General features: G+C 39.2%; 1 protein-coding gene across 1 annotated transcript in view; it reads left to right on the top strand.

The window, feature by feature from the left end:
• ak3 (adenylate kinase 3) overlaps positions 1-4,302 on the top strand; it is a 35,931-nt gene extending 31,629 nt beyond the window's left edge. The window contains exon 5 of the mRNA XM_028802302.2: positions 3,023-4,302. Within this exon, the coding sequence (XP_028658135.2) occupies positions 3,023-3,143 (121 nt within the window). The 3' untranslated portion in view covers positions 3,144-4,302. The remainder of the gene's footprint in view (positions 1-3,022) is intronic.
• Positions 4,303-14,689: the final 10,387 nt, after the last annotated feature.

Raw genomic sequence — 14,689 nt, forward strand, 5'->3', positions numbered from 1 at the left:
CAGTCAGCAAAATGGTACCGCTGCTTGAAGACCAGTTCAGAGAGACTGAGGAGGAGCTTTTTTTCCCACTGCTCATCTGCATCTTGAATGAGAAGTGTCTAGAGTTACATGATGCCTTATTGTTAACTCTCTTACATTGTTCTTTAAGTTATTAGATTATTTATTTAGCAATTTATTTTTTGTCACATATTTTATAATTCTGTTTTGATGTATATTATTGCACTCATTTAACATAATGATTTTTATTGATATTTATAAAGTCATAAATTATAGTTATTTCCCCTTTATATTCCTCTTAAGTGTACAGTCTTATTGATTAGCGACTAAACATTTCACTACATATTGTAAAATTAGATACATACAATAAAATTAGATTTTAAATGGGGCCTGCACTTTCATTTTCATACCTTAAATGACCACTAATGCTAAAAAAATTATAGTAGCATTCCTGGGAAATGCTTGCAAATACACTTGAACCTTTGTTTCAGATATGACATTATTTCTTTACAAACAGGTACATATTGCCATATCAGAGTAACGACTTCATTTTTGTTATTGTTTGTTTAAACATACTGTGTTAGAAACCAGTTGATCACTTGGCAAACAATACAATACCAATGCTCAAATAAATAACTGTTTAAAATTAAAAGAATTTAAACTGGATGTCGATATTGTGTTACATTACAGTAATGGCTCTTTCAAGCTGAAATTTGTATAAAATAGAGTCAGGGTGCATTCACAGTATGTAGCATTGCACAAAAGGTGTCCAGTGATTTGCAGTATTTTTTCTATTAACAGTACTAAACATGACTTTCCATGTTATTTGTGAGTAGACATCTGCTAAACTGAGAGCCAATGAAAACATTTAATTGAAGTTGTAAGTAACTTTAAACAGAAACATCCCCAGCTGCTGAATGGCAACAGAGAAGTTGAAACTTGAACTGCTTAAAGAATGAGTATTGTCATATTTTCCTTCAGAACATGAATTTGGGGGGAAAAATCAATTGTTTTCAAAAGTTGGGGACAATGATTTATGTCCTTTCTCCGTAGCTAACAATACATTTATTTTACAACGACTGGCTACCTGGGTTTTCAGTTATCACCTTCTTCTCTAAACAGATCACTGGTACAGTTGTACATTTTGGAGTAGTTGCATCAGTACAGCAGTGTGTGTTTTGAGGGATGAAGGATTCTTCTGTCATCCTCAGAAAGTGAAACTTGCTTTCTTGTTTACTTATTTAGGCTTTAGCACCATTTGGTGCTATTGTGTCTTATCTGATTCAAGTCGTGAGGAATTCTAGTAGATGATTTACAATCAATCATCAGTTACACGACTATGTTATTTAAAAGTACTTTACTCGTGGTACACAAACTGTATATCCTGCTTTGTTACACGCGGAAAAACTATAAGCTCTCAACAAGATCACAGAGCACTGATTAACGGCCTAAGGAAAATAGATTACAAAACTTTCCTTTCATACGACAAGAGCTATTGCATTTTGGGTATGCAGCATTAAGGCACTTTACCTATAAGCCCTGAAAAGAAGCTGGGGTTTGAAACATTGATTACTTTCCAGTGCTAAAGGTATCTAGAAAGAAAGATATCTCTGTTGGTACTTTATGTGGATCATGAAGCAAGTGATAAGACGAGACACACTTCTGGTTAATCAATTAGATCTGTGTGGTGTGTCCAGCAGTGAGCTTTGGCTCCATGGATGAACTAAGATTCTTGCTGGGAATCACACTGTGGAAAGGCTGTCTTAAAGCTAAAACTGAGATAAAATAACAACAACACAAATAATAATTGTTATACTTTGCTTGTATTAAAGAATTGTTCAGCATCCAAATCCATAATCAGGTTCTATAGTGGGTCCCATTATAAAAGTTGACAGTAATAAATGCAGTAGTTTCCAGAGGTGTCAATCATTATCTCCTCCAAATGGCATTAGAGCCTGCAGAGGTTTGGAGGCTGGAAGGTAAATGAAAAGCTGGAATTAAAAAATCCCTGGATTGATCAGGTCAATAACAGTGGTGCTCCAATGCCAAAGTATGGTAACACTTTACATAAGCTAATATTTTGGTAGAACAAAACTATCAGCATCTAAGCAGGAGCTTCACCACCCAGTTATATCAGGGAAACAAAGAACATTCTTGCCATTTTTCCTGGCAGAGCACAAATAATACATTTTCTTTGACTTGTAGAGAAAAAGTTAGCACTCTAACATAGAGTGATAATAATAAGCATGAATGAGCATACTATGTATTATTTAAAAGTAATATTTCATCAGAAGGCTATTTATATATGCCCGCCCACTAAGGTCCTCTGATTCTGGTAATCTTGTTGTGCCCCTCACTAATCTACACTCCATGGGTGACAGGGCCTTCAGCTGTATAGCGCCCAGACTCTGGAATGACCTACCAAAATTAATCAGGTCAGCTGACTCCATGAATTCCTTTAAAAAACAACTCAAAACTCATCTGTTCAGGAAGGCTTTTAGCTCTACTTGACTTTATTACCTTTCTCTCAGTTTACTTCTCTGTCAAGATGCTCATGTAACCTGTATGTGTGTGCGAGACCATCAATTATGTTGTCTGTTTTTTTTTCAGAATTTACTGTCTTAATCTTCTTTACTTATTTATCTGGTTTGTACAATGCTATATACTGTATATTCTGCCGTTCTTTATTATATTCTGTAAGTGCCTTGAGCATGGGAAAGGCGCTATATAAATAAAATGTATTATTATTATTTATTATTATAAGTGCAAAGCTTATTAAATACACAGACCAGTGACACAGTGGTTATAGATCTTCACTGCTGTCTACACGTGGTCAGGCTTAAAATATCACAGCTCTCTAACTGCATGTAAATGACTGGGGACCAAAGTATCACTTGGAAACCTTGCTTTTACAGTAACACTTTTATTCCGGTAGCCCACTTCCATGGTTAAGATGTATTTATTAAAAATGTGTGTCTTATTGTGATCTGACCATTGTGTTTTCATAATGTGTGTTTCTTTACAGAAAAAAAGGGATACTGGAGACATTCACAGGGACAGAAACTAACCGGATTTGGCCACAGGTTCATGCATTTCTATGCAGCAGAATCCCTGATGACCCAAAGGCAGCGGCTGGCAAAGTTTGAAATCTTGAGTGATATTTTAGAGTCAGCCCAGATTACTACATGAAGTGACCACTGCCTGCCACTACAATCAAGAGGAAATGATCACATTCCATAGAGGATTCTACCACTGTACTAAAATGGGGCCAAGAAAACTCGCTTCTTTACATCAGCACTGCACTGACATTTTGTACTCAACAAAGAGTACTCTTGATGTAAAGGACAGCTCTGCTTCTTAATATTCCATTTGCTGTTTTTTTAACATTTTAAATCATTCAGCATTTTAATTTGATCATGAGGAACTATGCGCTCTTATACTGTATGTGCATTAGCTTTTTCTTGCCTTGTAGTGTACATTTGCAAGGCAGTGTACACAAACTGTATTTTTTTTCTTCCTAGCACACAGCTACAATGTAGTTTAATAGTAATCTGATAAAACGTGAATAATCTGTGCCCTAGCTAAGCAGAAAGTAACATTTTTAATCACACTGATGTTTGAGAACATAACTGAAAATTATTAAGGGAACAGAAAAATGATTTGTGAAAATATTTTTTTAATTGCTGTCTGTATAGAGCTGAAGGTGCAAGGAGGATGTGAATTTTAAAAGGTATATAGCATTATTTTGAATTTTTTAAAATTGAACTATATTTTTTTAATTAAATAGTCTCATCAGTTGTAGTTTCGCTTATGGTAGGTAATATTTTACCCTCCTCTGCTGCCCCAGATAATAATGTTCAATGCTAGCAAAACCTTTGGTCTGAAAACCACTTTATTATAAGTTGTTTAGCATTTACATGGGACACAAAAGTAACTTGACTGGTGCGGAGTAGCTGTGATTTCAGCGAATTTCTGAAATAGTTAGCTTATAGCAGACAGGCTGCTGTAAATTTTTGGCCAGTTAATATGTGATGCTGCTTCTGCTTTTGTTTTTTTTAAAAAGTGGTTTAGCATCTTAAGAATGTAATATTCCTAAACAGTATATTCTGAACTGATCAGACATTTTGTGTTGCAGGAGTTTAAACAATGCTGTATTTTCCTTGTGTCTTATTTGCTCATTTAGTATGCTGATACTTTCACCACTATCATGTACAAGAACAGTTTAGGGGAACAGAGGGTCTATATCACTTGCCTGTGGAATTGAAAGGATGTGTTGAACAAATAATCAGTTATCTTAGCAAATAACCAACTCGAGTAAATGTGTCTTTTTACCATAGTCAGTTTTATCCATGGAATTTTTTTACCACTGTGTGTGACATACAAAGAATAATCAATGGAGGGGAAAAGACTGAACAGGAATCTGTTGTAATACAATGACTCAGTGCCCACTGCTATTTTTTTTTTAGCTCTGTGGAACCATCCATCCATCCATTCATTATCCAACCCACTATATCCAAACTACAGTGTCATGGGGGGTCTGCTGGAGCCAATCCCAGCCAACACAGGGCACAAGGCAGGAAACAAACCCCAGGCAGGGCACCAGCCCACCGCAAGCTCTGTGGAACCATTCTATAGAAATAAGAAATGTTTCATTATTGTCAACACAGTATGACTTTTAATTAACACATTGCCTCTCGTCTCCCCTGCCATATCTTTGCATTATGTCTAATTCAAGGGCTTCATACACACATCTATCTATGGTCTCCCTGTCCCGCTCAGAAAGGGAATAATGTGAATTTAGGAAGTGCTGCACTGTCTTCACTCCTGTATGTGCACTCACAGTGAGTGTATTAATAGCAACGCCAAAGGAAGAGTCTGGGGCAAAGTGCAGTACATATTTATAAATAGATATCTAAAATGGTACTGAATAAAAAAGCACAATTACACAGTGCATGTAATGCGTAGCATACTGTATGTATATATATATTATATAATATATTGTGGAACAAGCCCCGGACACAGACAGGCAGACATGTTGTTAAGCACCACCACACGTTTATTCACAGTCACTATTTACAATTAAGTGCCACACAACCCCAAAACTCCCCCAAAGTCCAGGCCAAACCACACTATGTCTCACTCTTCAGGCCGCCTCCTGTCTCTTCTCCAAGACCTCATCCGTCTTCCACCCGATTCCAGCCATCCTGTGAAGGGAGGCGGCCCCTTTTATGAGCACCTGGATGTGCTCCAGGTGTGTTCCGGCAATCTCCCACCGACACGCCCCAGTGTGGCGGAAGTGCCGGCTGCATCCCTGGAAGCACTCCAGGTGCTCCTCTTCCCCCCAGCACTTCCTGGTGCTGAGGTCCAGGGCTTTCCAGGCCCTGGGGTGCCCCCTGGCGGTGACCACGGGTCCCTACAGGATTGGGCTTCACAGCCTGTACCTGTGGCCCCCAACACAACCAGGGCGGACGCCCCCTCGTGGTCTCGAGGAGGCGCAGGCCCTCCTCCGGTCTTCCTGGGCGTCCCAGCTGGGTACCACCCCCAGCCGGGTGCCACAATATATCCATCCATCCATTTCCCAACCCGCTGAATCCAAACAGGGTCACGGGGGTCTGCTGGAGCCAATCCCAGCCAACACAGGGCACAAGGCAGGGAACCAATCCCGGGCAGGGTGCCAGCCCACCGCAGGACACACACAAACACACCCACACACCAAGCACACACTAGGGCCAATTTAGAATCGCCAATCCACCTAACCTGCATGTCTTTGGATTGTGGGAGGAAACCGGAGCGCCCGGAGGAAACCCACGCAGACACGGGGAGAACATGCAAACTCCACGCAGGGAGAACCCGGGAATCGAACCCAGGTCCCCAGATCTCCCAACTGCGAGGCAGCAGCGCTACCCACTGCGCCACCGTGCCGCCCTGCCACAATATATACAGTATATATATTTTGTAATTGCATTCCGTTTAGAAAATCCACCACCATGACCTTAGCTTTTCACAACTTGTTGCCATACATCATCACATTAAAAGCTTTTTTTATAAAAACTTTCCACCAACTTTAAGTTCAAAAAGGAGAAAAAAATCTCCAGAATATCAGTGCAGATTGAGAATGTTGTTACTGAGGTGCAGAACAGAGTGCATTGTGCTTCAACGTTTAGTTTTACTGTTTGACAACTTAGCAATATGTTCATAAGAACCTTTTAGAAAAAAAATGAAGTCTTGCCTAAAAATAGTAAGTCATATATATATATATATATATATATATATATATATACTGTGTATATATATATATATATATATATATATACTGTGTATATATATATATTTTTTTCTTTTTTTTATTGTTAAAGACTACAATTGTAGTACTTGATAGATCAAACAAAAATGTAAGATTTCAAGGGACCCATACAGCCTGAGCTAAATATCAATAATTGGTTCTGGAGTGAGGAAGTCAGATGTGTAACCTTCAGTGCTCAGGATGCTTTTTGTTTTAACAAAGTATGACATTCTCTCACCTGAATGATCTAATTTAGGGATGTTGAGTGCCAGAACCAATCAACATTTGACACAAAGCAGGAACCATCCCTGGGGCGGGACGCCAGTCCATTGCAAAGTCTACTTACACTCGACACTCACACTCTCTAAATAAACCTAACACACACCACTCACACAGCTTAGGAATATGGGAGGAGAAAATGGAGATGATGTGCAACCAGATGTGGGATTTAAACCTAGGATCCTGAAGATGTGAAGCAGCAGCACTAAATGCTGCACTGGTGTGCTGCTCAGTTGAGAAAATGATTAATAAAATTGTAAGGAACAGTTAAATGTCTAGATTAGCCAAGTAAAATCAATAAGGATGACCTTGGATTTATGCACATGCAGTATGTAATTGAAATGTAATTTTTTTATGTTATGGAAGTAAATAATAATATGTTAAACTTCACAATTATACTGTACAGAAGAAATTAAGAAGTATAAAGGGATTCTGGGTTACATAGCACTCAGCCTCAAGCTGAAGTCAGTGGATGATGTGCAAAGTCTTGGAGAAGCCATATCTAGAATATTGTATTCAGTTATGGTCTCCATTTTACAAACAAGTTATAAATATCCCGAGAAGTGCTAGTAGACATATCCCATGATGTAATCAGCTAATTTGGACTGTACCTTCACCCATTCCGTAAACCTACTTTGACCATCACGTGGTTGTCGCATGTCACAGCCGTAATGTGCCAGCCTTAGATGGCTTACCACACAACCCTGCATCTACTTATTTAGGGTTAACTGTTGATCTTTTATGTACAGATTTGAAATGTGTAAGGAAGCTCGAGGACTTATATACTGTAAACCCTACATATACATGGAGAACTTGCAAATCCTAATTTGGGAATCTCTCAGTGGAGATAACCCAGAAACCTGCGATGTTTTAACTGCCACCTCCTATGGCTGAGTCATTCAGCCTGAAATGCCCAGAGGGAGACTTAGACAGTTGTTTGTGTGCATGCATCTGAAAATAAATCTGAATATTTAGCCGTTTTGGAGAGAGTGGACTTCGTGTTCAAACGAGTGCTCCCTCTTGACTCCATAGACCAACTGCCATGGTGAAAGAGGAAGCTACCTGGCAGGCAATGACTGAGAGAAAGGGCCTCTCTAGTACCTTAGTAACAGAGAACAGGGAGCGTGGTCTAAGTCCTGTGCCAGGGAGTTACTGCAGCAACAAAGGCCTCATCAATTTCAGCTCTCGTATCAACTTAATCCAATAATCCGCCTTCAAACAGTCTTTTTATAGTGGGGAAAAACACTTCATGCACTATAAATACGATTAAAATTACATTGGGAGCTTTTTGGCCTTCAGCATGATTAGAGTCATTGTTAAAAGAGTGAAAATTCATTCCTAAAAAATGCATTGCTGCAGTTTGAAGGAGATTGCTTTTTTCAACTGAAGAGTTTAGGAAATTGTGTGGAGTGTCCTATGTGGGCAGGATTTATTGTTTAACCCTTTTTCAAATTACACTTTTCACATTCTGTCTCATTATTCAATTCCATTTTATGGTATGGTCCCAAGAGAGAAATTTGTGTTGAATGCAGGTTTTACAGAAAGACCACAACGTAACATTAAAAACACATCAATAAAGAATACAGGCATCAAACATAAACTTAGTACAAATAAATATACCCTAGCAGTGAGAAAAATACTTATGGTGAAAGATCAGATTGAATATATTAGGGCCGGTTTATACTTCACGCTTGTAATGCATACGCACACACGTCATGGCTGCCATGCGTTGTTTTCATGCGTCCTCTGACCACGTTGTCTGCGATTAACGCGACACATGTAAGTTGCAATACCTGCAAAAATATGAATGGCGTATGTGTTCAAGTTTTGTTACATGACGTCGGGATTGTTGCTTACTATCAATATGCGACCGCAAGCTGCAATGCAGCTCCAACAGGATAAATCGATGTTTGATGAATGGTTCAGTGCAGCGAAGCAAATCATAAGACTTAAATGCTGATGTGCGAATGTCTTCATGGTGCTTTTCTTCATCCATTTCTCGCATGGGCAAAACAAGCATCTCATATTCCCCACTGTAACGACGCGATACATTTAAAGGTCTCACATATCATCTGTATTGCTGTTGCCATCTCTTTTTTTTTTGCACTTTTGCAACAGCATCAGAATGGAAAGAATTTTCATTTTTAACATCTTTGTTCCCCAACTCACAACACATCGAAACTGGATGTTGTTTTCTCACTGTGATGATTTCTGACACTGACACCTGGTGGGATCCTCCAGATTTACTTAAAATAACATGCACAAGTATGGACAGTACACTGCTTGCATAGTAGCACTGTCCTCAAGCGCATGCGTCGCATAGTGTTAAGTATACCCTCGGCATTGGATGTAATCATTAAACCAACATTTAGACTTGACAGAAGATTGATACAAATGTTAACTGTTCGTCCAATGATTGAAGCCTGTGGATGTTTAATAAAATTGATCTTTTTTAGATTAATAGCAGCTGGGCTGAAGGAGTATTTGAACAGGTTGGTTTTGATCTTTGGAACCCTGAATTTGTAAGCTGATGGCGACAACTGGAATTGAGAATGTAGCGGATGAGTCCTGTTTGAACACACTTCTCTTTTTGTAGTACTTGCTTCCTATTATCCTCCTTAGCATTAACACTTTTTCTCCAAAAAAATGTGTAAAAGCGTTGCATTTCTTGGCTTGAAAAATAACATTTTTATTAAATCTCATCTTTCTACTGTACAACATGTGAAACACTAAAAGTATGAAGTCAGAAGTGTAGAAGTATAAAATTGATACAAATAATAATAATAACTGATAATATGAACAGCACTCTGAATATGTGCGAGTGATACAAGCATCACTTTCAGTTTCACTGCCTGAAGACAGATTCACTTCGTCATCACTGCTAACGAGAGGCGTTTGCTACGAGATGCCATTATGAGGCTAGGAGAAGACATGTCTACACAGTTGCCCAGGTAAGGCTCGGGTCTGACGCTTATGTACAACATGCCTATACCGTTGCCTGAGTAACGTTTGGCACTAACGCTATTCTCACTTTTACAGCCTGAGTAAACCTCAGGTCTTACATGAGATGTGTCTATACCGTTGTCCAATTGACGCTCGGGTCTTACACTTATGTGAGACACATCACAACTATACCGTTGCCCAAAAAACGCTCTGCACTTATGTTATTCGTATCTATCTATCTATCTATCTATCTATCTATCTATCTATCTATCTATCTATCTATCTATCTATCTATCTATCTATCTATCCGCACTTTTACAGCCTGTAAGCACCATCATAGTAACACTCGGGACTAACACTTTTTACAGTTCGAGTGACGCTCGGGTCTAAGGCTAAGGAAGGTAAACAGGGCCATCAGATCTGACTGTTGAGAACTTCTTACTTTTGTTTTATAGTTTGATTTGTTCTGTTTTTGTTTCTTACATTACAGTTTCCAAAACAGGCCAACAGAACATAAGTAAAGTTGGACTCAATAGAAGATTTAGAAAAGAGTAACATAATGATAGGACTTACACTAAAAAGACTCAGCTTTCTTAAGCAGTAGAGGTGCTGCTGTCTCTTTGTACAGATGGCTTCTGTATTTTCCTTAAAAGTCAGTTTTGAGTCCATGATTGTCTCCAGATATTTAGAACTGACAACACTCTCAAACCTGGGGGGTATTTTTCGTACGTGGATTACTTGTTTAGCCAGATGTAATTGTTGACGATTTGGCCTGATCCTTGATCTGTCGGTTTTTCGAAACTCTTGCTGGCTGTGTTGTCATAGCAGCACATCCAAATCCTCAAACCTGCTCGGAGCAGGTTTGTTCTACGTAAACAAGGATTAGTTTACACACGTAATCAGTGACGGTGCGTGGAATTCATTCAGTCATGACTTCGCCGTTCATGAATGAGCGACCAATTGATATCGGTACGCAAATTATAAGAAGATAATTTCATATAGAGAGGGTTTTGCGCGATTGGCAAGATCCTTTATTGCTCCCGGAGGAAATTCTTTTCGAAAGATACCGCTTTAGCCGAGGGGGAATATTGTACCTCAAAGATTTATTAGCACCTTATATTCGAAGTCAAACTCGGCGAAGTCGGGCTCTCACAACCACATAGACAGTATGCATTGCTTTGAGGTTTTTTGCAAGCGGCACTTTTTTTATATACTGTAGGCGATGCGGAAAATCTAACTAAAAGTGCAGTTTGCCAGGCAATTCGTAAAGTCTGTTTGGCTCTGAAATATTTCTTTCGGGTTTTCATAGTGTTTCCTGGACACCTGTGTGTGCAGACCATAAAAGAGGCGTTTCATGCCATTGCAGGTAGGTAATACACAGGCTAAAACACCCACAGTTCCATAAAGAATCTCACAATCAGCCTAACATTCTCATTACCCAGGATTTCCAAATGTGATTGGGGCACATGGGACTGATCAGAGTGGAGTTTGATTTGGAAAATGTACCTCTCCTCCTTATGAATAATCAGACACAGTGTCTTCATCAAATATTTAACCTTTGTCAATATCTCGTTGGTCAGACACAAGTTCTAGGGATATGACATTTCCTGCAACTGACCCAACAAAAAAAGAGGGCTATATGGAACATACCTATGGCACACATTGAGGACAAATATATGCCATGACCATCCTTTACCTGAAATGAAGTGACCACTGCATCCTGCCACTGGTTCTGAGGAGGAGCTTCCCCCTGGAATGCCCTCAAACAGGGCGATGGGCATTTGCTGGAGAGCCAACTCTTCTGCAGGGGTTAAGTCTGGACCACGTGGACCTCCACCTGTTTTTTGCTTGTCTGCCTTCATATTAGCTTTAAAATTAATGTTCTTTACATTATATATGATTCTTTATGTCAACAATTCTTTAAATAGTTATATACCAATATTTACCAGTTTGAAGTATATTCTTGTACTTCACTTTAATCCGTTCCCGTGTTCTCCTTGTGCTCACGTTTGATCTGGAATTACGACATATTAAATAATAATTAATCTGACACATAGGAAATGAAGCGCTGCATTCAGTAAGTACAATGCACACGCGTTTAATTTGTCGACCACTTTTTGCCAGCCGTCTTTTCTGGTTTGGGCTGCTTTTGCAGTGTTACCCCTTGTGCATATTAAATCTTGAAATCCTTCGACTAACTAACTAATTAACTAACTAACTAACTAACACACACACACCCATACACACCCACACACACGCACACACACACACACAGCTTGTGTGAAAAAAAATCCGCCCGTTCTTTCATCATTTTGTTGCAGCCTATCAAAGACTTGTTGATCATGTTTTCTGGACTCAATATATATGGGCTTTTCACTCAGAGCAGTGCTACTGTTCCTGTGTGGTTACCCTTTACTTAGATCCACATCCACGACGGCAGCTTTATCAAATACACTGAAATTAACTGCATATGGTTCATACATTTAATGCATCTGATTGTAATTAACTTGTAACAATATAATGGCCCACAGAATGGTCAAACTATTCTAAATACCATAACTGCTTTAGTGTTGTTACTCTCACTGCACCTTCTTCTTCTTCTATCAGCTGCTCCCATTAGGTGTTGCCACATCAGATCATCTTTTTCTATATTACTCTCACTGCACCACTCAGAGTATTTATATCACTGTATCTGAGTGTGAATCACAGATCTACAGCGATCGGAAACAGAATTATCGGTATACAGCATCAAGCACTCTCTGCCTCAGCCATTCGCTATTTGAACTGCTCTCATCCGACCAACGCTTCACAGCCTTTCCTGTTCGGACCTCACGGTTCACAAACAGTTTCATCCCAAGAACTCTAAATGCACACAATCAGTCTATCAAGTGCTCCTTGTAGAACTGTTTGTATTTGCAAGTTACCGTGAGGTAATTGTACTTATGATACAGTTATAATATTGCACAACCTGAGCCACTTTATAAAGCGTGTATTTACATATGATTACAATATCATTTTTAAGATGAAATGCAGCAAAATATGTTGATTATATTATACAGATAAAACTGTAACTTTAACTACATGGTGCCACAGCGCTAGCGAGCTTGAGTGCGCGACACTGGAAGGATAGATGGATAGAATAATTAAACATTACGAAGATATTTCAATGTTCCTTAAACGTTTTGAAGAATCGCCGTTCTAAGCTTACAGATGGCTTAACGTCTATTACAGAGCTGATTGTGTGGCGATTGGGTATTTGAAGAAAGAAAAGTAAGGATAGGAATTGGGGGTTAGTATGTTTGAAAAAGACAATACTTCTGTAATAAAGCATTTCATTGAAGGTCACGCATGGCGCAGCAAGCATCTTGCTGTAAGACATGAACAATCACTGCGCCACCGTGTTCCCATGTTTAATAACATGCTTTAACTCATATCATCATGAAAATTATATCACGTATACTTCTCAGTATTTTAATTATTCAGAGAGTTGTAATATTAAAAATGTAATGGATTCTGTGTCCTGTTGGAGGAAGAGCACGTAGTGATTCAGGCACATAGAGCACACATAAGATCAAATACACAACAAAGCATTTAACGTGCTACTTTTGTTATGATGGGATTTGAGAAACTAGTAAATTAAACAATTTTAAGATGAAGTTTATGATGTTCTACTTTAATGACAAAATAAACTACGTGATTAAAATGGAAATTTCGAGATTAAAGTTGACATTTCATGCTTTTTTCACATTGTGTGCCTTTTTTTTTCACTGTACCCTAATAAGCTTTCATATGACACTCAGACGGTGGGCTACGAGTCGCCTTTTCACGCCGACTTTGATATGTGACAACTTTTTTATTTTGGGCACTGTGCGACTTTGTGAACTTGAGCTTTCGAGTTTCTCCAACACGCTATGTTACTCGATCAACTTTCTTTTGTTGCTTATATAACTGTTTAAACCAACAAATAGTACGTTTTTCTTTGCCTCCATTTGTTATTCGCTGAAATTCTTCTATTTTTCCTCGTAATTTTGCCATTGCCTTTTCACAGAACACTGGGCTTAAGGGCTATTTATATTGATTTACATATTCAAAGAGGCATAATTCTGGGAGGAGTTGTGGCGGGACAGCAGGCGCGTGCACGTGTGTTTATTTCCACGCTGAGCGGGATTTATGTAGCAGAAGAACGCGGAAGTTGGCGAACACACAGATTCCTGCATCTGGATTTTTCTGTGTGTACGCACATTTCGGCTTTTGTGCTTACGTCATGTTATAGTGTGAATTCTACGCACGCCGTTATGCATGAGGCCCCTGATCTTTAATGATTGGTCCTTGTTGGTGAATTGCGTTTCTCCTGAAATCAATTACTGCGGTGGGCTGGCGCCCTGCCTGGGGTTTGTTCCTGCCTTGCGCCCTGTGCTGACTGGGATTGGCTCCAGCAGACCCCCGTGACCCTGTGTTAGGATATAGCAGGTTGGACAAAGACTGACTGACTGACTGAAATCAATTATAAGTGCCTTAGTTTTTGAAACATTTACATGTAGAAAAGACTCGTGACACCACTTAACAAATCATCTGGACCAGGACTGGTTTCATTCTCATGGAGTGGGCTTTCAAGCAACGAGTCATCAGCAAATCTCATGAGGAACCTAATTTTCAATTTTACAGTGACACACATTTGTATAGAGCAGGGGTGTCAAACTCCAGGCCCAGTGGGCAGCAGTGGCTGCAGGTTTTCATTCTAACCCTTTTCCTAATCAGTGACCAGTTTTCACTGCTAATTAACTCCTTTTCTCTTCAGTTTTATAACTCCGTTTTAAACGATTCAGACCTCTGAATTGATTCTTTTCATCATTAAATGGCAGCCAAACAGAAATGAGACATGAAATGAGCTCACAGATGACCAGCTAAATTGGGCCTTCAAACTCCAACCAATTTCACTTCAACCAGTTTCTTAATGAGAAGCCAATGCTTACTGTTAATTAAACTTGTTATTTAATTCTACTGCTTGTTGCTGCTCTCACTGTTGACTTTCAAAATGTTTTGGTGACCGGAGCAGACCAACATGACTGAGACCTTCACCTTACCTTACTTTCAGGTTAGCTGGCCATGTGGTGGCTTGTTTTGTGTCTCATTATTGTTTGGCTGCTCATTAATGAAAAAGAAACAACTAAGGGGTCTGAGTCAAGT

This window comes from Erpetoichthys calabaricus, chromosome 5, assembly GCF_900747795.2.
Source record: "Erpetoichthys calabaricus chromosome 5, fErpCal1.3, whole genome shotgun sequence".
Taxonomy (NCBI): Eukaryota; Metazoa; Chordata; class Cladistia; order Polypteriformes; family Polypteridae; genus Erpetoichthys; species Erpetoichthys calabaricus.